This window comes from Petaurus breviceps, unplaced genomic scaffold (genome assembly GCF_028583685.1).
Source record: "Petaurus breviceps papuanus isolate PSGF00001 unplaced genomic scaffold, PetGlider_PUasm1.0 91023, whole genome shotgun sequence".
Lineage (NCBI taxonomy): Eukaryota > Metazoa > Chordata > Mammalia > Diprotodontia > Petauridae > Petaurus > Petaurus breviceps.
The window spans coordinates 3,470,315-3,494,470 of NW_027187398.1; the positions used below are offsets into that span (position 1 = coordinate 3,470,315).

At 35.3% G+C, this 24,156-nt stretch overlaps 1 protein-coding gene across 2 annotated transcripts in view; it reads right to left on the reverse strand.

The window, feature by feature from the left end:
• Window positions 1-3,240: 3,240 nt before the first annotated feature.
• PPM1D (protein phosphatase, Mg2+/Mn2+ dependent 1D) overlaps window positions 3,241-24,156 on the reverse strand; it is a 45,192-nt gene continuing 24,276 nt past the window's right edge. For both annotated transcript variants that reach the window (XM_069078068.1, XM_069078066.1), the window contains exons 4-6: window positions 16,779-16,969; window positions 11,831-12,073; window positions 3,241-4,664 (exon numbers count right to left, since the gene is read on the reverse strand). In XM_069078068.1, coding sequence (XP_068934169.1) covers window positions 4,101-4,664; window positions 11,831-12,073; window positions 16,779-16,969 — 998 coding nt within the window. In that variant the 3' untranslated portion in view covers window positions 3,241-4,100. The remainder of the gene's footprint in view (window positions 4,665-11,830; window positions 12,074-16,778; window positions 16,970-24,156) is intronic.

The window sequence follows — 24,156 nt, forward strand, 5'->3', positions numbered from 1 at the left end:
ATCAATGGAATGGATTACTTGCAATTAATTTCATAAGTGTAAGGAACTCCTTATACTAACATAGAAAAAGAGAGCATTAAATATCACTTTGTTGACCAAGTACATTCCTCAACCACAGTGTTGGGTAAGTGTTATCCTCTTAAAATCTCTTAAGTAAGAAAATAGGGGCATATAAATATTCGGTAACTTCCCAAGAGTCATGCAGCCAAAAATGTCCAGAGGTGATTTCAGATTTGACTGTTACTCATATAGTTCATGCCAGGAGAACAATGAGTAGGAAATTCTTATTATTATTAGCATACTAAGGATTTGAGAAGTCGGAGGTAAATGTTAACAAAGATGATTAGTCATAATGTGAATAATTATCCCCAAACTTAAAAGCATGGCTTGTAATTTAATATGTGAATCTACCTTAGTTGCTAGCATTTATCAAGTGTGCCAGAGGCCTGTTGTGTGCCAGACACTATGCTAAGTGCTAGACATACAAAGAAAGGCAAAAGACAGACCCTTTTTGAAAGTAACTCATAGATTAGAGGAGACAACATGCAAATAACTATGCATAAACAAGCTGTAGACAGGATAAATTGGAAATATCCAAAAGAGGGGATGATAAAAGGCTCTTGCAGAAGGTCGGACTTCAACTTACACTTAAAGGAATCCAAAAAAACTAGGAGACAGAAGAGGGAGAGCAATTTGTTAAATGTTAAAAGTCGGGGTGGCTAGGTGGCACAGTGAGTAAAGTGCCCTGGAGTCAGGAGGTCAGGAGTCAGTTGTGGCCTCAGACACTTTAACACCCACACATACCCAACACACACAAAACTAGCCCTGTAACCTTGGGCAAGTTACTAACCCCAATTGCTCTCCAAAAGGTAAAAAAAAAAAAAGTTAAGTGTCTTGGGCAAAAAAGGTTTTTAGGGACATGGATTAAGGAAGGTTTTTAACAAAACAACTCTTGGCTTGCTTATGTCATACTACTCTCCACCCCAGAAGCAATTTGGTCAGTAACTTAGATCTAAGGACAGTCTCCCAGAAAAATAGACTAAAATCAATGTAGGAAGTATTTCCTTCATTTAAGTACAAAGAGTATAAGGAGTGGTCCAAGTGGAGCAAGCACTAATGCAGACCATATTTTAAGGTTATCTTTTCTTTGTTCAAGATTCCATAAATATTACCAGAAATTATCTTGGGGCTAGTTTGGACAATTCTTTGCAAGCTAGTAATAGCTTGTACTTAGATAAATTAAACTGTTTCTGGCAGATTGGTGCCTAAACATGCAGTATGGTATTGGTATCAATATTTTTTTTTTCTTGACACTTATAAAAACAAGTTATCCAGAAATACTGGTTTGTTATTCAGTGGTTTCAGTTATTTCAAACTGTGATCTCTTTTGGGGTTTTCTTGGAAAAGATACTAGAGTACTTTGCCATTTTCTTCTCTAGTTCATTTGACAGATAACAAAACTGAGGCAAATAGGGTTAATTGACTTGTCCAGGGTCACACAGGTAATAAGTGTCTGAAGCCAGATTTGAACTCAGAGTGTTCATGACACCAGGCCTGGAATTCTGTCCATTGTGACACCTAGTAAAACTGGTAGTGAGGGTATCTATGTTTGTATGCCCCCACTTTCCTTCCCCCCCAAAAAAGTAGGACTAAGTTGATCATTATTCAAGTTAACTCTGGTTAGCCAGTTGGTCTGGTTCAATTATTAATGGGAAAAAAAATCTGGTCTAAAGCTTTGCTACCTACAAAAAATTAAGTTCTACTTAAGATAATAGAAACTGAATGCCAAACTAAAGCACAGTTCAAAATTAATTTTTTTTTTTTTTTGCTTTTTGTAGGACAGTTGGGGTTAAGTGACTTGCCCAAAGTCACACGGCTAATGTGTCAAGTGTCTGAGGCCACATTTGAACTCGGGTCCTCCTGACTCCAGGGCCAGTGCTCTATTCACTGTGCCACCTAGCTGCCCCTCAAACTTAATTTGATAAAGGATCTTATAATTACTCAGATTCTAGGAGGGAACAGAACCATTCTTTCAGAGACTCCAAACTATTAACTTTGATTAGTTGAGATCATCTAGTAGGGGAAAAAATGAAATGATAACTATGGGGGCAGGGAATCTTCCTAAGATGATAAAAATTATAGGAGATAACACTTTAACTCTTTCTTGTTACCATAACACTCTAATATGGTTAATAACACATAAACAATACATTCTGTATTCTGCAAGACATACTAATTGCCTTAAGTTATCCTTCAGAGGAAGAATTGGCTGCTACTGGATAAATCCTTCTCCCTTAAGAGGCTGGGTGTGACTGTAGCCATGGTAACACATAGCAAAAACTAATTTTAGCACTTTATTGTTCTTTGACTGAAAAAGTAGCTCTAAAAATAAAATGGCTCTGGTTCAAATTATATGAAATTGCATCCAGCCACCTTTTAAAGCAATAGATCATGGCTAAACACTACTAAAGCTTCTTGAGAAAGAGGCATTTATTTCTCCCATCTCTCAAAGCCTATTTCCTTATCCCTAAAAATGAGAGAGTCAGGCTCAACTTCTAGGTCCCTCTTCCAGTTCGGTGAACCTGAGAATAAATATGATCCTACTAAAACAAGATTTGAAAGATATTAAAAGATCTGCTATATTAAAAAGGGACAGCTAGGGGTAGCAATGAATATGGTGTTGGGTCTGAAATCAGGAATGTTCTTCCTGATTTCAAATCCAGCCTCAGATTCTTATTACCTGTGTCACCCTTGGCATGTCACTTAACCTTGTTTGCCTCATTTTCCTCATCTATAAAATGAGCTGGAGAAGGAAATGGCAAACCACTTTAGTATCTTTGCCAACCAAATCTCAAAGGGGTCACAAAGTATAGGACACAACTAAAATGACTCAACTGTATCAAAAGCCATTCCCTGTAGAGAAACATAGGTAATCCTCATTTTTCTCCCTGTAATGAAAAGATGTTCTACCAGGCCTATAAGTGGAAAATGGTTCCTAAGTAACAAATGCTACTTCAGAAATAAATTAATGAAGCACAAATAAAAAATTCATCAAAGAAGATATATCTTACGTAACTTTTTTGGAATTAAGGAATATTAAAAGCTAATAAATTATCTTTATTAGTATTTTGGGGATAAGATGGATTTAAGATATGTACATTCTGAATTAGTATTCCAAATTATAATCAAATGTACAAAAATAATATATTCTGTTAAAAGAAAATAAGCAACAGCAACAAGAACAGTATACTGGTTTATTAGATGAACATTCAGTGTCTATATAGCCAATGAGTACGTTAAAAGTTAGCAGCATCAGTTATTTGTAAAAAGATTTTTAAAATGTCATATCCTTTTTAAGATATAATGCAAAAAGAATAACTACTTAAGACCTGATAATCATGGCATTGAAAATTTGGGGTAATGGAGAAGTTAATTTCACCCCCTCCACACACAGCTTTTCAGAATTTGATGACTCACATGTCAGAAAAAAATAAACAATGAGAAGAGATACTGCATAGTATTTTAATTAGGATGAACAACCTAACATCAAGCTATTGCATGGCTCAACTGCTTCTACTAAATTTCAGTTTTCACTTATGAAATCTAAAATCAAAAAATAAATTTTAAAGAGGAATTCTCTAAGAGATTGTTTGAGTGGAACTTAAGTCACTATGAAAATACATCACTTTTCCAGTCTGCTGAATAATTTAGTTAAAAAGTCATGAAACTCTCATCACAAGTAATTTATACAAATTCAGTTCATTAATAAGTTTTTTAAAAAGATTAAACAGATTTCTAAAATCTAATTATTTTTATTTTCATTTTTTAAAGACATTTAGTCCTGTTGTCACAATTACTTTATTCAAGGGCTAAGTTTGCATGAAGCATACAAATTTACACACATTTTACAGCAACTTATACCCTAACATCTACAAAATTCACAATTATAATACAATTGAGTACAAGGCTGAGATATAAAGCTATTTGAATACCAAGAAACAAAAGGCTTTCTACTTTCTTTTTTAAATGTTTGACTTCTGTACCAATGTAAAAAAAAAGAATCTTTCTCTGATTTTAAAATGGGAAGCATACCATACCCTTCAACAAACACAAACAGTTTTCCGGTGCTGGTGTAACAAAGGATTTCCAAGTTTCTTCTGGCCCCTAAGACTGCGGCGCATAGCAAGCTTCACTGAGTTTTTACGTTGAGGGGTTGAGGAAAGACCCTCTGATGAAGAACCACTGTTCCGGTTTAGGCCACTTCGTCTGGGCTTCTTCATAGCTGGTCCAGAGTTGGATTCTTCCAGTGTCCTTTTAAAGTTAGCTGGAGGGGTCCTCTCAACTTCTTGGGCTTTCAGTTGGCCAGGAGTTGATTTCTTTAAGTTTTTTTGGTCCACGTTGGGGTTTGCTGAATTAGAAGAGGAAAGGCCAACTGTCTGGCTGTTGCTGTTATTCAAAGAGTCATGTATCCTCAAAGTCAGCCCTTTTGAGTAGTTTTCCTCTACTGCCTCTGGGTCCTTTGAAGATACTGCTACAGACTGGACACTACCCCGAGCTCTCTCAGTTGGTAATTCTAAATATTTCTCTGAGAAGGCATTACTGCGAACAAGGGTAGGGATATGGTCCTTAGAGCTCAGTCGTGGCCATGCATCCTCTTCTAAAAACTGAAAAAGAAGGAGAACCATATCAGAAATTATTCTGTATTGAATGAATTCCTGGTTTGTGGAAGTAGAGTCCTGTAAGCTATTACAATAAGGAAAATAAAGATACATCAAACTAAAATACTTTCACAACAAACCAACTTTAACTCGTCAAACAGATGCTATGGCTGGTGATTAAGTCCTCCTAGACTCTCTCTGGAGATCTTGGATGTACACATTCCTTCTGACAAGTTTAAGATAGTCTTATTGTAATATAGTTGTCCTCCAAGTCTGCAAGTGTGTACAATTTCACTGATGAATACAGTCTAAAATAATATTTCATGGAAGGGAAAGCACAATTAACAATCTATCTAAAAGCACATGTCAGATGGTCACAGCTATTTTGTGTTATCCTATAGTAAAGGAAAGACTATTTTAAAGAACAAGACTTCAAATAGAATAAACAGAAATCTCACATGCAAGAACTATTCTGTTAGCCTGAGTCTTGATCACTGATTTATATTTATTATATTTGTTATATTTATATATATTATATTTATATTCTTGAAAATCAAGAATATAAAGAGCATTACACTGCTTAACTTTTTATACTTATTCATGCCAAAAACAGAGGCTAAGCTTCCACAATGAAACAATTCTAATTTTAAAATCTCCTCAAGGGTTGTGGAATGATATGCACACTGACACATTGTTGGTGAAGCTGTGAAATGGTACACCACACGGGAAATCAGTTTGGAATTATGTAAATAAAATACTAAAATGTCCACATGCTTTGAATCAGAGACTCCATTACTGGGCTTATACCCCAAGGAAACCATCAATAAGAATATTCCCATACACACCAAAATATTTATAGCAGCACTTTTTGTGACAGCAAAAAATTGGAAACAAAGTTGTATGTTTTTTAATTGAGAAATGGATAAACAAATTATGATACATTAACGTAATGGAATGCTAGTGTATGGTGAGAAATTACGTGTGTAATGAATACAGAAGATCACGGAAATGATCTTTATGAAATATTACAGAGTGAAGTAAGCAAAGCCAAGAAAAACCAACATACACAAAATAACTACAACAATAAAAATGGAAAGAACTACATGTCAAAAAATCAAAAGTAAATGTAACAAAATTATAAAGAACAATCAGGACTCAAAGAAATAAAATGGGTACACACTCACAACCCAGATCTGTCTTCATGGAAGTGGAAGCTACACAGGTATTATACATTGTACATTTTTGGACTTTTTCAATGTGTCAATCAGCTCTGCTGATTTTTTTCCTCTCTAAAAAATACTATTTGTCACATGGGCTGGCTCCCTGGGAGGGAGAAGAGAAGGGATATTTGGGGTAATTATGATGGTGTAAGAAACAAAAATAGCAATAAAAATCTATTTTTTAAAGTCTCCTCCAAAGACCCTTACACTAGGGAGCATGAAAAATATTAAAGGAGTTAAAATCAACAACTAAATAATTTTCTGATAGTCAAAATAGATTGACTTGCCAACATTATAGTTATCAAATTCTCTGTTACGGTAGAAGATTAGAGTTTAAGAAGGTTGGCAATTTTAAGTTGCTACTTAGAAGAAAAGAGTAGGAAGATTTTAGAATTGAAAGAGAACTTAAAGATCATGTAAAACCTTTGAGGAAAAAAAATTATGGTTAAAGTGATTTGGGGTTTTTTCATTTTTGTTTTTTACCTCCTGAATACTTAGTGAACTTTAAGCAACTGAAGTTTACTAAGTAAGTTCCAGTAACTACCTACCTTTTAAAATTCTATAAAGTAGGTATAGAAATGATGGGGTATCAGAAAATTACACTCTGGACACATATCAGAAAACTCAGATGAGATGAACTCAATAAATTTTTGGAAACTTAGCAGGAAGGAAAATAGTCAAGTTTCTTATAGTTAACCTAATGTGTCATTAGGAATATCAAAAAAAAGCAAATTAAACACCTCTGAAAGAGAAGGGTAGATTTAAGAGTCAGTTCTACCCATGACGATTTCTAATCTTAAAGACCTTTGTAGTAAGAATAAACTCAACAGAGGCTAACCTAGAAATAACCTATGCTCTCTCTTGTTGCCTAAATCAGAGCAGGTCTCCTAACCTCCAGAGATACTAACATTGCATTTACCCTGTCAAATCAATGAAGAACAAAGCCATCTAAAGATCTCTTCTAAATACATGTACAAATACAAAAACATGAATATAATTATATACAGCATTATTTTATAAATTAGTTACTTTTGTGGCTTCTAAGTCAAATATGTGGCCCATAGGGATCTGTTGGGTTTTTTTTTAAATTATTTATTTATTTTGCTTTTGGGGGGGGGGGGAGGCAGGGCAATTGGGGTTAAGTGACTTGCCCAAGGTCACACGGCTAGTAAGTCTGAGGTCAAATTTGAACTCAGTTCCTCTTGACTCCAGGGCCGGTGCTCTATTCACTGTGCCACCTAGCCACCCCAAGGATCTGTTTTTATTTGAGTGTGACAGTACTGCTATACATCCTATAGCCTTGTTTTAAATTCTAACAAGGGTTTCAGGTCCAGATTGGACACTTTCTAGAGCTCTAAAATCAAACAGGCTAATTTACTACCTTTCTACGATAGACATTACTTACAAAGATATCAATCATTCTAAATGTGCAGGTGGGAAAAAAATGTGATCACATCTTTTGTCCTTTTAACAACATGCCCAAGATATTCACTGGAAATCATGACTTCAGAGGGGAATGATCTCTACTTGAGATGCTGCAAGCTCCAGTCACAAATAAATATTAATCCCTCGTGCAAAACTGTACACAATAAACATTTAGGAACCATATTCAGATAGTACTGTATCTAAAAGACTATACTTTTATCTCTAAAACTTACATTTAAGAACCTTACCTTTTTTGAGGCTAGAGTGAAAAGGCTAGAAAAATTAACAGTAGAGAGTTTTATTTTTAAAATAAACTCCATTTCACATTATAGACATCAAAGTGCTTTAGAAAATAAAGTCACTAGGAGTGGCTAGGTGGCACAGTGAATACAGCACCAGCCCTGGAGTCAGGAGGGCCTGAGTTCAAATCCGGCCTCATATGCTTAACACAAAAAAACTAGTTTTGTGACCTTGGGCAAGTCACTTAACCCCAATTGCCCCTCCAAAAAAGGGGCAAAAAACACAAAAAGAAAATAAAGCCACTAACTCGGGATTCTAGTAAAGTAACTGAGCACAAAAGTACACAGTCTTAATCTTAGTGTTCTATCCAGAAAATACATCTTTACCACAATAACTTTCCTCCCTGGGTCAATAGTTCATTATTTTATATCTGTGTGCCTCACTTCAAAAGCATAATATCTTCAATCTACTTATAAAAGTGAGATGATTATGAATACTTCTCACACCAAGGTAGCTATTATGTTTTAGATAAGGATGATAGGGCAACAAAGACCTGCTTTCCTTTACAATAACAGGAGCTATGTATGGAATTTGTCCTTTTTCCTACCGTGTTTCCCCGATAATAAGACACTGTCTTATTAATTTCTTTGGACAGAAAAACACCAGAGGGCTTATTTTAATGAACATTGACAGCAATTTTAATAAACAGGTAAATGTGAACAAAAAAATGTACCTTTATTCAATAAGCAAATCACTGGGGAAGAACAGGATGACACGCTCACTGCTGCAGCTCTGATTGGATGCAGCTCGGAGTGCGGCGTGCGTTTCACCGGGGGTGGGGGGGCACGGTGCATACAGAGGGTACTGTAATGTAGCATGTAGCGCAGGGGATCACCTTCACTACAGTAGCAATCTCAATAGGGCTTATTTTCGGGGGAGGGCTTAATTTTAGAGGAATCTTACACAGTAATGGGGAGGGCTTATTTTCGGGATAGGTCTTATTATCGGGGAAACACGGTATACTGAATCAGATACTCTTAAGTTCATCTTTACCCTATATAAAAGTAAATTCTAACTGGAATAGCTCAGATAAAAATCTCTCCAATTTTAAAAGGAGAGAAACTTAATTTAAAAAAAAACAAAAGATTTTGTGGTAAGTGAGAATGACATCTGCTACAACAAAATAAATAGCCAAGTACAATCTAGACCGCACCTAGATACACTACTTGTGGCTACCCATGATGAAATCCAAGAAAAGGGACAATAAGCCTCAAAGGAACAATTAGACAAGTATGGATTAAAAATTGATGGAATCCTTTACAAAAGAGACAGACAATGGGACAAGTTCAGAGTTAACACAATTTATTGTAATTTCTGTTGTGCCATTTCTTTTTAAATTCACAGACTATTATTCTGACACTACGGGTGCGAAGGCTTCTCTTCCCCCATTTCCTCTTTGCATTTTTCCTTTTCCTTTTCTTTTTATTGGCGTTCTGTGGGAATACATTGCAACTGTTAGCACAGTCAACTGCTTTTATAGATCCACCCCACATTATGTTATTTGAATAACCTACCCCCTTTTTCTAGATTCATAAAACACATAAGACATATGGTACACAAGTTGCACATTTTTAAACTTAAAAAAATAAGTTTAAATAACATCCTATCAACAAAGGAAGTGTTTCATAATTTGAATGAGAACTGAATATTATATAAATTATTTGGGCTAAAACAGAGCTTTATCAAAAAGTCATTCTTCAATGACCAATCTCTGTCCCAGAGGAGAGATAATGAAACACTCTTCTTACACTAGGCAGAGTATTTGGAAACAATGGGTACAGAATGTTGCATATATTGTCAAATGAGGTTGCCATATTGGTAAGTTTTGCATATCTGTTTTCCTTTGTTACAAAGAAAGGCTAACAGTCTTCCTTCATTACCAGGGAGGATTAACTTTCACTTTAGTTACAGAGGAAGGTTCTATGAAAGCAATACATCAATTAAAAAAAGGCCTTGATATTGTAGGAATCAAGACGTATCTTTTTGTCACTATCCTGCCCCTGTAAACCATATCATAGTAAATCCCCTTCCTCCTAAACTTCAACTACTAAATTTTTGCCTGAATAAAAGGACCCAACTAAGATTGAAAGTGGAGAGTGTAAAGTGTGGAAAAGTTCCCCAGCTCCACATCACAAAGTAGGCTCTACTGACATCCAATATTTCTATTTATTAAGCTGTAATACAGCCAAGTCTGAGGTTTGAATGTTTGTATTCCGATGAGATACTGTCAGGAAAGCCTGCTTTGTGATATTAAAGTGTTATAAAATGCTGTCAGCCCTGTCCAAATATTTTAAGTCTTAAGTGTTATTCATAATGAACTGAAATATCACATTTTTAATGGGGGCTGTTAGCCAAGCATATGAAAAATTATTGGAGCTTGTCATAAACACAAAACAATAGAATCTACAAGAAGCATTTCTGAGAGTCAGGCTTTGAAAACTTGATCTCAAGTTTCATAGGTGGGAAAAAGAAAGGAAAACAAATGTTCACAGGAGCAAAATTTTATCCTTTACATGCTTATCAGAAATAGTCAATGACCACATTGTTCTAATTACTTCTTTGTATTTTAGCAGGGCAAAGTGATCTTTTTGCACACCTGTATATTGGTTGTGACATTTATAAACCAGGGATCAAAAACTATCTAAAGTCCTGCTATAGCTCAAATTAACTTTTAGGGAAAATACTTTCAGATGGCCTATTTTATCATGTTCTTATACTGCATTAGAATACAGACAATGGGACATACTTGCTCTCTGTATTAAGATTAAATATTCTTGTCACAACAGTTTTCCTACCATACCTCTTGAACTCACTTTGCATTAAAAAAAATTTAGCAAAACACTAGATGCATCCAAATACCCAAAAAACTGGAAATTACTGAAAACAATCATGTATTTATAACTTGATCAGATAATGAATCCTCAAAAAGCATTTGACAGGCAAGGTTTCAGAAAACTTTGACAACAAAGGCCCTTAAAAAATGTGAACGATGATAAATAGTTTATCGAATTATTTGAAAATTTAAAAATACCTTTTAAGGAAGATTAAATTACTGAGTGTGTGAAGAAGCAGGATATAGCAGTATTAATCAAGTCCCCAGAACTGTCCACAATTTGACACTATCAAACTCTGTGCTATATATTGAACCTCCCATAGCTATACTGAATATAATTTTGGGGGGGGGCGCTTTTTGGAGGGGTGAAGGCAGGGCAATTGGAGTTAAGTGACTTGCCCAAGTTCACATGGCTAGTGTTAAGTGTCTGAGGCCAAATTTGAACTCAGGTCCTTGCTCTATTCACTGTGCCACCTATTTCCCCCCCCCCCGAATATTATTATAAACCCTAATTTTCTGAGTCCTTCATGAGGGCTCTTTCATAAATCACATCTTAGCAGCTTAGGTGATGGTGGTTGTTTTAAAACCTGCATGAGGAACACCTATTTAATTACTTTGGCAAGGTATATAGTTGGGGGGAAAATGATCCTCTTTGCTGAAGGGAGCAATCATAATAACTTATAAGAGGGCATTAACAAGATTACAAAGCTAAACTTGGTGCAGACTATAGCCAGTAAATCTGAAATGCCAACTACCCACATGGCATTCAAATATTTAAAGGTAGTGAATTAAACTTAACAGGAGGTTAATAAACCATCAAACAAGATAGGCATAAAAACTGGACTTATAATGTCAATGGTTAAAGAGAATTCTCAGGTGAGCAAACTTTGTCTCTCAATGCAGGCCAGCACCTGTGCAAATTAGGGACCTGTCTAGAGTGGTAGTGTCCAACTCAAATACATGCCAATCCTGCAGGCCACATACTGACTGAGAAAACCACAGATTAACATTATCTAACTTGTACAGTATTTTTATTTATTTTACTAGATATTTCTGAATTACATTTTAATCTAGATCAGAAGGGAACCTCCTGTTTGACACATCTGGCCTTAAGCATTGAGAGATTAAGTGACTTGCTGCTCAGCGTCAGCATCAGTATGACTATAAAGAGGAAGAATTTAAACCTTGGGGTCTTCCTGGCTTCAAGGCTAGCTCACCAGCCACCATGATATACTTTTTCTCAGACCATCAAAACATTCACCAAAATTTTAATTTCCTAAAAACTAAAACAATGGAAAAAAATGCCAAGTGACAGAAATTCCAAAGAAACCAAAATTTAAATTCTCTATAATGTTGAGTTATAATAATAAAAACAGAATACTGGAAAATTTTACCTTTTTTGGTGGTGTGGAACAAGTAGAAGGAGACATCATATAAGTTTCCTGACTATTGTATGAGGGACTGTCGGCCAGATTTAGATAAAGCTCATCTTCACGTGTAAAGCTGCCCTGATTGTCCACTCCAGGTGAGATGCAGATGACTATGGCACTAGTATTATCTGCACGGAGCATACGCTGTCGCCAGCGACCTAGTGCTCTATTAACAAGCATTTTGGCACAAGATTGTCCATGTTCCCCCTGTATTAAAAAAAAAAAATCAATGTTAAAAGCCAAGATTTTTGCCCTATTTTGGGGGGAGGGAAGTTAAGGTTAAGTAACTTGCCCAGGGTCACACTGCTAGTGTCTGAGGACACATTTGAACTCAGGTCCTCCTGACTTCAGGGCCAGTGTTCCACTGTGCCACCTACCTGCCCCCAAGATTTGCTTCAGAGAGGAATTTAGCATAAAAAATTGAGTCCTCACAATAAGAAGGTTTCTATTTTATTACAACATAACAATTTCAAAAAGCATCACACCAGATAAATCGTGTAAAATGCAATAAACACATTCCTGAAAAAATATAAACAATTTCAAAAAACAATCAGTCTCTAAATGCATAGTGGGAACATGCAAACATACTTCAAATAATCTTTTTGGGAATCCTTTCCCAAAGCAGATAAAAATTTTTTCTTAAACCATCTGCTTTGTAAATCTCAATGATTATATTTGCTAAGATAAGCAAGACAAACACTTCACCTAATATGTATGATTCTCTTTTTTAAAAAAAGTTTAGATGTATTTAGTCATTATTTTACCTGTTTAGAATTCAGAATTCAGTGTTCATCATGCCAGAAATAAAAATTACCTATATACACCAAAATTATTAAAAATCTGTTTTAGCTTACTCTTTTTTTTTTTAAGAAAACAAGGTGATAACATGATTATTTTTCGTCTATTTTTAACTATTTGGTTTGCAAGAAATTTTACCTCTGCTGTTTTAATTTAGGGAGAGTCAAATTACAAATTAATAAAAGCGTATTCTAAAAGGGACAGGTTTGGAGAATTAGATTTTGTTGTATTAATGAACATTATATTATACATAAGTGAAACACCCAGATTTTTTTTTTAATTCTCACATTACAAATGATGAGGACCTATTTTGAGAGAGATTTTCATAATATAGTGAACTTAAAAGTGGTTGGCAAGGTATTACACAAGTACATTTCATTAGCATTCAAACATAAAAGCTTCATGGAAGCAATTCAAAATATTGTGTCTTAATAGTACATACACTAATGGTTCCTCTGGGAATTGGGAGATGCTGTGCCAATGATTGACAAAACGGTTCTCTTCATGGAAGACATATTTTTCAATACTGGAATACAGGAATTGGGTACTAAATAAATTTATAATGAAATAAAGATGTAATATTAATTTTCAGATCTCCACTATCCTTTAATTGTTAAGCAATCTTTTTTTTTCCTTCATGAAAAAGATTTAATTTGAATTACTAATTACAGACTGGGACTAAATCAATTCAGAATTAACTTCCAACTCTTGAGATTTTCTGCTTCTGTGTGCTGTACAATAAAATCTTTATTAACTAGGTCTACTTAAATTACCTCTTACTTTTCTTACTGTGATTAGAATATATACAGCAGAATCAAATGAGAAGAAAATAAATATGAACTGAGTACACTGCTCATCCCAAATCAATCACTTGTAATATGACTACTAATTCAAACATATAACAATGATTCAAACAACAGGAAAACAAGCATGAACTAAGTAAATATTCTTCCCAATTAATCCTTAAATTTTTACCATCTCAAAATTCAAGCACAAGGGGCGGCTGGGTGGTACAATGAATACAGCACTGGCCCTGGAGTCAGGAGGACCCAAGTTCAAATCCGACCTTAGATACTTAACACTTACAGCCATGTGACCTTGGGCAAGTCAACCCCAATTGCCTTGCCTTCCAAAAAAGAAAAAAAAATTCAAGCACAGTTCCCATTTCTCATCACAACACATGCCTGAAAACCACACTAATATGCCTGTATTGTTCTGTAAGAATGATGCTATAACTTGGAAAGGGGAGTTTCTTTGTTCCCCGACAAGAATGCAAAATCAAATCATTTGTAAGTCATAATCAACTATCATAAAAGCAAATCTACAGATAATGAAGAGTAAAATTATTCTCTAGGATGTAAAATCAGACATAATGCATGCTACAGAATGATTATTCTGAGGAGGAACAATGTACCATGCATGATGGGGACATACAAGACAGAAGGACTTTATGCTAAGTTTAACCAAAAGCTAATTTGCCATACCAAATATTTAATAACAATTATATTGCCTTCTTAGAACATGGAATATACCTTTTTAATAAGCACAATCCTCTTTTTTTTTTTTAAAGATACTTATTAAGAGACAAGATCTCCAGAAAAAGCTGTCTAGCTTTTTTTTTTTTACTGACCAGCCCAGGGTCTGTCTTAGAAAATCTGAAGAGCAAATCTGTAATCTATTTCTTTTCACTCACTTTTGTCAAAAAATTTTAGTTCACAAGAAGAAAATCCCAGGCAACTGAAGACAATTAGATGGATTCTCATTAATCCAAGTTTTATTCTATGTACTGCTGTCTTCAAGATCCTATTCTCAATATCCTGTAACAATTCCTACTGTTATGAGAAACACAAAATAGTGAGCTGCCTTTATTTTTCCCCTAATTACCCTATGACAAAAGCATTCAAACGTTCCATTACTATAGTCAGTATACAATATGCTAAAGTGATGATTATAGTATTACTTCCATGAAAATATTTGTTAAAAGGATCATTTTCACCTAGTTACTTCTGCTTCCTCAATTTATTTGAAGTTCTTCAGTATCAGACCAAATTAAAGCCACCATAAGACTAACTGGCAAGTCCTCCTATTTCTAATACTGAAAACAGAAAGGCACCAAAACAACTACCCCATTAGCATCAACAAATTTCACAGAATTAGAAGGCAGCAATAATACATTCTGATTGTTCACATATGTTTATGCTTTCAGATGAACCTCTGAATGAACAGAGAGAAGAAAAACAGAAGTATTAGTGTAAATTAGGCAACATAAAATAAGTAGAATACTGATACTGGAAACAATAAAAGGGGATATCACAGTTTATGTTCTAAATATTTACCAAGACATAAAAAAGTTTTAAGAATATTTTAAAGTTTTTTAACTCTAGTTAACCAAACAATTAAAATTTAGTCACAATATCTCATTTGCCCAGAATTCCTATTAACTGCTGTTTTAATTAAAATGACTTAATATCATAAAAAAAAAAATCACCACCAAAACAGATAACTGGAATTTATATAGAGCTTTAAAAGTCTGCAAAGCACTTTAATAAACTACCTCATTTGAGTTTTGCAAGACCTCACTTTAAAGATGAGAGAATTGAGATCTGGAAAGATGTTACCTCCAAACACTGTGGTGACTCTTAAAATGCAAGGAAGAGGGGAAATATTTCACTCTATATATCAAAGTCAGAGCCAACTCGTTCCCATGCACCCTACCTCCACCAAAATGTCCACCAATATTTTATGATCTCACCCCAAACCTACTGCAATCACCTCCTTCCAGAGGCTCCTTGCTTCTATTCCCCACCATCTTCAATTTGCCCTTCACATAACATCTAAGACACACTTCTCATTGTTATGCCCATGCTCAACAGCCCTCAATTGGCTTCAAGAAACATGTAAATTCTTCAGTATGGAATTCAAAGCCCTCCAACTTCTGGCACTAATCTATCCTTCAAGTCTTATCTCATTACTATTTCCCTTCTGACTCAATGTTCCAGTCAATCTGAAATACTAGCTATTCTCCAAAATCAGTATTTCACACAATCTAATCCCCCTTACAAATCAACCAATAAACAACTATTAAGCACCTACTATGTGCCAGGCACTATGCCAGATGAGGAGGATAAAAATTACAAAGAATAAAACAACCCCTGCTCTCAAAGGGCTTCCATGTTAATAAGGGAAACATACTGCTAACATAGTCTGGAGAGTACTAGCAAGTGTGGGGATCAAAAAAAGTTTCATATAGAAGGTAGTACTTAGTACTTTACCTACTATGTGCAAAGCCACTATGCTATACAAGAAGGGATTATATAATGCCTAAAGGAGCTGAAAAAATAGGTTGACAGGTTGTGAATGGCTTTAAAAAAGATAAAGTAAGTTTGGTTTTGTTTTTTCTCTAAAAGGCAATCAGGAGCCATTGGAGTTAACTGAATACAGAAGTGACATGGTCAGAGCTACATTAAAAAAAAGTCACTTCAGGGGCGGCCAGGTAGCACAGCGAGTAAGAGCACCGGCTCCAGTGTCGGGATGACATGTGGATCAAATCTGGGCTCAGACACTTATTACCCACCCAGAAACACTTGGCCGTGTAACATTGAGCAAGTTATTTAACCCCGATTGCTTAAAAAAAAAAAAAAGTCACTTCAGCAGCTTTTTGGAGGATGGACTGGAGAGGGGAGAGGTATTAGTAAGGTATTGAAAAAAACTAGGAGATAGGTGATTAAGTCCCTGAACTCAGGCAGAAGCTGAATGAATAAAGAAAGAGGGTTGGACATGAGATGCTTTGAAAGTTTAAAAAAAACACACAATATTTGGCAAATGAAGGCACATGAAGGATGAGGGGAAGATAGGAGACAAAGAATGCTCCAAGTTACAAATCTGGGAGAGAGAAAAAGGGAAGTCTGAAAGAGGGGTGAGTTTGGGAGGGAATATAGTGGTTCTGTCAATGGACATTATCAAGACTTAATACATGTAGAATCTCTCTGTATGGATTTCTATTGCACAATCTAAATAAGAAGGCATAGTTAATTTCTATTTAAGGCCTCTGACAAAAGTACTAAAGACTAAAATGAAGACAGCAACATCAAATTATTAAGGTCTCTCTCCTCACCATCAAGTACTTTTTCTCCTCCTGGTCCTGGCACATTGCAATGGCATCCTGAGGAGGGATCATGTTCCATAGTCCATCACTGCCCAAGATTATATACTTGTGTTTCCGGGGATCAAGATTGTGTACACTTGTGTCTGGTTCTGGGGATACCACAAACTCTCCAGTGTAAAAATCATAACTCCACAAGTCACCTGGATGGGAAGAAAGCAAGAAGCATTGTTACAGAAGTTGGTCATTTTCATTAGTAACTTCTAATGCTAAAGCAATTAGTAATTCTCAACTGAAAGCAAAGTATTACATCAGAAACAAAATCTTATGGATCAGGAAATCTTGGCACAAACTAAGCAAAGTTACCTTTAAATTTTCAATACAAGATAAGAATATGCTTTTGTTAGTATCACTGAGAATTATTGGGAATAAAACTAATTAACAGATTATTGCAACAGAAGGATCTCTTATTCAAAAGAAACCTAAGAGAAATGGAAAGGGAAACATTTGGTCTATATTTATCTCTAAAAACTACAAACCTAAGAAGGATGCTCCATGTCGGTGAAAAGAAAAACAAAACAACTCATGAATGTGGAAGAGCAAACTATAAAAGGAAAACACTGTTAATAACCTCCCTAATACAGACCACAAAGTAGCACAGAAACAAGATATAATAGTGATGGGGCAAAGAAGGATGGGAGTGAACACAGGGCAGAAACTGCAATTATCTGGATATATGCATCAGATTCATTATTTTTTTTAAAAGCAAATTTATTTAAAATTCCCATCCTGCCTGAAAATCTCATTTCATGTACCAAAAGGAAACAACACAAGGTAACTGATACTCTAGACTTCAGAGCAATAATGAAGAATGGTTAGTGATAGGAAAGTGACAAAAAGTTTTAGAGAAAATGATCTCTCAGAGTCTAGAATAGCAAAGGAAGAAAATGCTGGACATACATGTGCTATGAATTTTAGGAAGACACTTCATAAAGTTCGGAGGCAAGAAATAATTTTGCATTCCAAAGACTTTATGAGGAAATGTAGCTATAGTCATGAGAGACCTTAAATACCTCATATATTGGCTATACAATATTATCTGTCCAGACAATATACAAATAATCCTATTTCTGAAGAAAGGAGAAAATACCTAAATCAATGTGATAAAACTAAGAGTAATGCTGAAATCACACTTGAAAAAGAAGCATACAACAAAAACGGAGAAACATAAAATCAGGAAAACAACATCATGATTAAGTCTAAACCTAAAAATAAGCTGAAGCTTATGAAAATTACCAAAGCCAACAAAAGGGCCTTTCTTCACCCAAGAACAAAAATCAGTTAGGTAATTGGAGGAAGATGGTATAATCTTAACAGTATCAAAAAAAAAAAAAAACAACCGCCAAACTAATCTCTTTTATTTCCAATTTTTTTATCAAGGAGAATAATCTTAAATCTGCAAAGGGCAAAGCAAATCTACCATAAGGATCAATACCCAAAAAGCAAGTGAGGAAAGCACCTACCCACTTAAAATGAGCTTAGGTCTCAAGATCTAGCAAATTTTATTTTTCTGGGTAACAAAAGAATTTAGAGACATTTCTTTGATGATACTGCTATACAAAGTGTCCCAAAAGTCTTACTTAGTAGAGTTTAAAACTTTTCTTAAACACTTAGACTTTTGAGACTCCTTACACTTTAAGAATCCATGATTCTGTCAGTATACATACTCTCCTCATCAAGTCAGATCAGAATTATGTCTGAATAAATTGCCTTTCTTAGTTGCTTCACCCCTAAAATTCAGCACAAGGCAATTAACCTAGTGACTGATCTCTCCAAATTTAGCAAAAGTTAGTCCTCAAACAAAAGATATACGTACAATCTGACCCAGGACCTTGATCAGTCTTTCCAGTTTCATGGGACCTACCAAAATTTGAACAATATAGCCTTCAGGAATCTGCCACCACTCCACCAGGATCAGGTGTCATAATAGGTATAGAGTTAGTACCAGATGCCTGAGAAATCAAGTAGAAAAAAAAAATAACCAAAACACCCTGATTTTCAAAATGGGGAGGAGGGCGTAGTTTCTGAAAACTAGACAGGTATCTTTGATGTCAACTTAAAATTCCAAACTGTGTTATTAAACAGATGAGTACAGAGCACACACAGAATTATTTTCACCCATCAGAAACCTAGGCTTTGGTAAACATGAATAGTTTCACTTTTTAAGTGAGCCAAAAGGGAAGAGGGAGCTAGAGATGTTCTTGGATAAACTTCTTTTTTAAAAAAGCCAAAGCAGGCAATTTCACTTTTTAGATGTTTTACTTGAATTTGAAGGAATTTGTAAACACTTTTAATTTCAGTTTTATCTCAATTGAGAGACATCAAGTTTAGAATCTTATAATGATGTAGAAGAGGGTCAAGTCCTGCCCCTTAGCTATATGACCTTAATAATTTCTCTTAACTTCAGTGCCACAACATTGGCATTAAGTCACCCAATTTCATAGGGTTGCTGATTGTCAAATTGGAAAATACTTCATTAAATCTCAAAGCATGTCAGCTATCATCAAGTTTGAAAATTACAGTAATGAGTAAAACAAGAATCATTATACTATTCTCTGAAGTATAAGACCAAGTATTACAAAATACAAATACTCTTTTTAGCCCAAAGAAAGAAAAACAAAGACAAGACATTAATTCGTGCTTCTTTTGTTCTGAAATACCTAGGGAATCAAAAGAACTAAACGAATTTTAAAGTAAGTGGCTTCTAGACATGAGGTTTCAATAAGTATGAGTAGTTTTTTTCTTTCAATAGTTCCAACATTTTGCTAAATAACAAAAACTTCTTCGTCTCTTCCCCTTCCTGAGTTTGAACTTCTCCATTAATTCCTATAAGTGATACTGGCCAATTAAAATGTGCTTAGAGCCCAAAGAATACTTCAAATAAATTACCCTCCTGCACTGTAGAAAAACCCACTGCTGAGCTAGCCTCATTAGCTAGAAAGTCAATTCACCTTCCCAGCAGTAAAGAACACAAGCAGCCACTAAATGCTAATTATAATCCAAGCTTGCTTACACAGTTGCATTTCCCCCCTTTATATCAGCATAACAAAGATTACTGGCTGATGTCAAGATCAAATAAGCATGGAAGGTAGTTAAAATAAAGTTAAGACAGCAATTACAGAATACATAATTGATGCTAAAAAATCTTCAAAAACCACATTTTGACTATTAATTGAATTCAACATTGCCACTCCCAGTAAGAATGCAATTTATGCAAGAATTGTGACCCACAAATCTAAACTCGAGGTCTGAGGAAATAAGAACTGTGAAGTCACATTTAGGTTCAGATTCACTACACATCTTTGAATAAAGGATAGTATTTTTCACTTTTAATAAAATAATCAAAATCTTAATACCACACAACTATTCCATATGAATTTTAAGCTACTGTTACTATTCACTTCAAACACCGGCTAAGCACCTGTATGCTTTAAACCAGGGTTGGGGAAACTGTGGCTTCAGGCCACATGTGGCCCTCTAGATCTAAATTTAGGATTCAAAGGGCTGCACTTCAGGACCTTCCTTTAGACTCGGCTAGGTTCTGTTTTGAAAAACAAACTAGACATGATTTTAAGGGAATATGGCCCAGGAGAGAGGAGGGGAGGGGAAGAGAGGGGAGACAGAGGGAGACAGATAAAGACAGAAGCAGGAAGAGAGAGATAGAGGAAGATTGGAAGGGAGATAGAGATTCTCAAAGGCTGAGATGATAATGACATGACCAGAGGTGGAGAACTAAGAGCTAAAAAAAGGCTGGTTTTAAAGGAACAGAAATGTAGAAAAACTTGTCAGGAGACTTCTGTGGACAGTACAGTCAGATGGTAGAGAGATCCTATATTAGGTAGAGAGAGGAGGGGATATTCTCCCTTTACAATATCTCATTAACTTGGTAATAATGGAATATGAGAGGTTAGGGAAGAGGGCAGAGTAAAGGATACATACTTATCTTCTGAACTTGACAAATAATATTGCTAATAAGAACAATAAGGAGCAGGTGTTCAAGTAAATTAATAAACTGAGTTTTGATTATGTTAAGTTTCAGTGCTTAAAAATATTAATCAATCATTGATGCACATTCAAAATTTGTTTACCTTCTCTTATCTTGGATAACCTGGCTAATGAACAACGAAATTTCTCTGCATTTCTTGCCTAAAGCTACATAAGGAAATCTGAAACACTTAAAAATCAATTATGAGGAGCAGCTAGGTTGCGCAGTTAATACAACATTGGCCCTGAATTCAGGAGGACCTAAATTCAAATTCGGCCTTAGACACTTAACACAAAAACTAGCTGTGTGACCTTGGGCAAGTCACTGAATCCCAACTGCCCTACCTTCCCCATCCAAAAAATAAAGCATACAAAAAAAAGCATTTATGAATTTTTTGCTTCTTCGTTTTCTAATTAACCTTCCACTTAGATCTCTACTCCTTTCCTCTTTGGGTTAATAGAATACCTCCATGTCTTTGCCTACCTATACTTATCAGCCCTCACCCCATACCCCACCTCCTTTGCTCAGGGTCCTTAAAGGAGGCAACAGAAAGTCTTCTGCACTTAAGGACAGCAATGCCTATGCTTCAAATTTTTACATAGTCAGTGCTATTCACGGTAAACAAAACAAAACAAAAAACTAACAAACTTTTAAAGTCAAAAGTCCATGACAACATTCTACCTCAAATTCAAGCTGGTTCCAGAAGGACTTACTTGTCTCCTATTCTCATGGACTGATTTAACCAATGTCCATTTTTCTATACTCCCTGACCCAATTTCTTGAGAAAGTGGTCAATATCTGCTCCTATTTCAGTCTAGCACCATCCACTTTCACCACTCTCTTAATTACCCCATACCAAATAAAATAGTATTTGTAAAATGCTTAGAACAATGCCTAGCACTTTTCCCTTTCCTCTCTTCTCCAAGGTCAGTCTTTCAAGCCAAATTCAACCTTAATTTCATTTCTAACCCTTTTCTCATTTCTCATCAACCTCTGAAACAGCTGACACTGCTAACCACTCTCTTTCCTTAGTTACTCTCTCTCTAGGACTTTCTGATGACTTTCTGGCTCCCTGTCTTCTTTTAAATCTCTTTAAAAGCCCCCAAAGCTCAAATTCTTGTTTTTCTTCCCTTTCCTTCTCTTCCAACTTCATTGCACTCCCCTCCCTCACACAGAGAAATCATCTCATGACTTCCATTATACCTCATTGTTACCAATTCTCCCAGCTAAATCTCTACTTCCAATACTCCATAAACAAACTCCAATCCTTCATCTCCAATAAGTCAAAAGCCAATTTCACTTACTTCCTTCCCCTCATCAACTCAAACTAAAAATTTCTAAAACCAAAATCTACCATTCTTCCATTCTAAACTCCCCCAAATTTCTAACTTGCTTGAGCCAGAAGTCTCAAAAATCCAAAGACATCTTTGATGCCTCCTCTTCAAAGTTCCACAAATTCTTTCTTTAAAATGTCTCAAATTTGTTCCTTCATTCTTAGTATCAATATCCTGTTCCAGAATGTGGCACAATGAAGGAGGGGAAAAAAATCTAGAGCCAAATCCTAGCTCTGCCACTTAATACATATATCTCTTTTTTGAGCCTCAGTTTTCTCTTCTGGAAAATGAAGGGGTTGGATTTAGATGATCTCTCAGACCCTTTTTAACTATATCTTACTGCTTTCTAGATGGTCTTCAAGCCTCTAGTTTCTCTTCCCTAGAATCCATCCTGAGGACCTATGTTAAATTAATGTTTCTACAACTCTCCTTTCAATACACTGCTTTCCTAATCCCCAAAACCAGAGATCCTAGGATTTTTTTTTAATATTTCATATTACTTTAATACTTTTTAAAATTATTTGTTTTAAGATTTTTAAAACACTGATCTACAATAGCAGAAACCTGTTTTATATCAAGTGAAATCAACCTAAATTAAAACAAAAATTTTAAATCCTTTATTAGTTTTTATTTCTATATAGAGGATGTCCCAAAAAGCATTAGTGCAGTTTGGGGTTTTAATCACTTCAGAACTAAAAATGCTACTTTTAAAGGCTATTTGTATTTCTTAACTTTTGATTTTCTTATTAAATCCAACATAATCATCTTGCACTATATTCAGTGCTGTAGCTAATTTTCAGACTTTATAAAAACTCTCACCAGCTGATACTCAGTGAATGAAAGCACTGCATCTATAATCTTAGTTTTTTAACACCATCCAAAGAACTAGGGTCTGATTCATACACTGACAGTTGTGAGACAACCCCACAAGAATATGTCTACTTGAAGTAAGTGAAGGTAACTGAAGAGGTAAAGAGGCCAAGCAGGTGTATGCCTCTACTGAGAAAGAGTCATCCAGCAACTGTCCCACACGATATGTAATGACAGGATGCCTCATCTTGTTAAAACTAAAATTTTATTAAACAAAATTCACAAAACTATTTAAGTATACAAGAAATTTCAATAAGTGATTAAATTCCTGCTATTCATTTTTTAAAATAATATTTTATTTTCCCGATTACACATAAAGATAATTTTTAACTTTTTTTTAAACCTTGAGTTCCAAATTTTCTCCCTCCCTCTCTCATCTCTTCTTTCCATGAGAGTGTGAAAGTAATTGATATAAGTTATATATGTGCAATTATTTACACTATTCATTTTAACCCATATGTTTGTTATAAGCACCTATTACTGAGTTTTCAGTCCACTAAATCCCCAAAATCTTTTTTTGGAATAACTGCAGACCAACCATGCCTCCTTCCACCTGTACTTGGGAAACTGATTTCTTTTAACCCAAAAACAGCATCTACCCTCATAAACTTCAACTTCTTATTTAATCTGGCCCGATTTGTTTATGGTTCCCAATTCTACCATTTACTGAGTTTCTTTGAGACACATGCAAATTATGTAAGCCTTACATCTATGCCCTTCATCCAATAATGTTAAACAGAACAAGGCTAAGAACAGAGCTTTGACTTATTCCACTAGGCCCAATAGTTCAACCAGTTTAGAGTTCAAACTATCTAAAATTTATCCAGCCCACAGCTCTCCATCTAATCCACAAAGTTATCATTAGAGGGGCAGCTAGGTGGCACTACAGCACTGGCCCTGGAGTCCGGAGGACCTGAGTTCAAATCCTGCCTCAGACACTTAACACTTATTACCTATGTGACCTTGGGCAAGTCACAACTCCAATTGCCCCTCCAAAAAGAAAAAAAGGTATCACTAGAAATACCTTACTGAAATACAAGTCTTAAGTCTAAAATACTTACATCATCTACCAGTCCAGTAACCCTATCAAAAGAGGATATGAAGTTGAAGCCTATGGCCTAAGGGGCCCTAACCAATACTT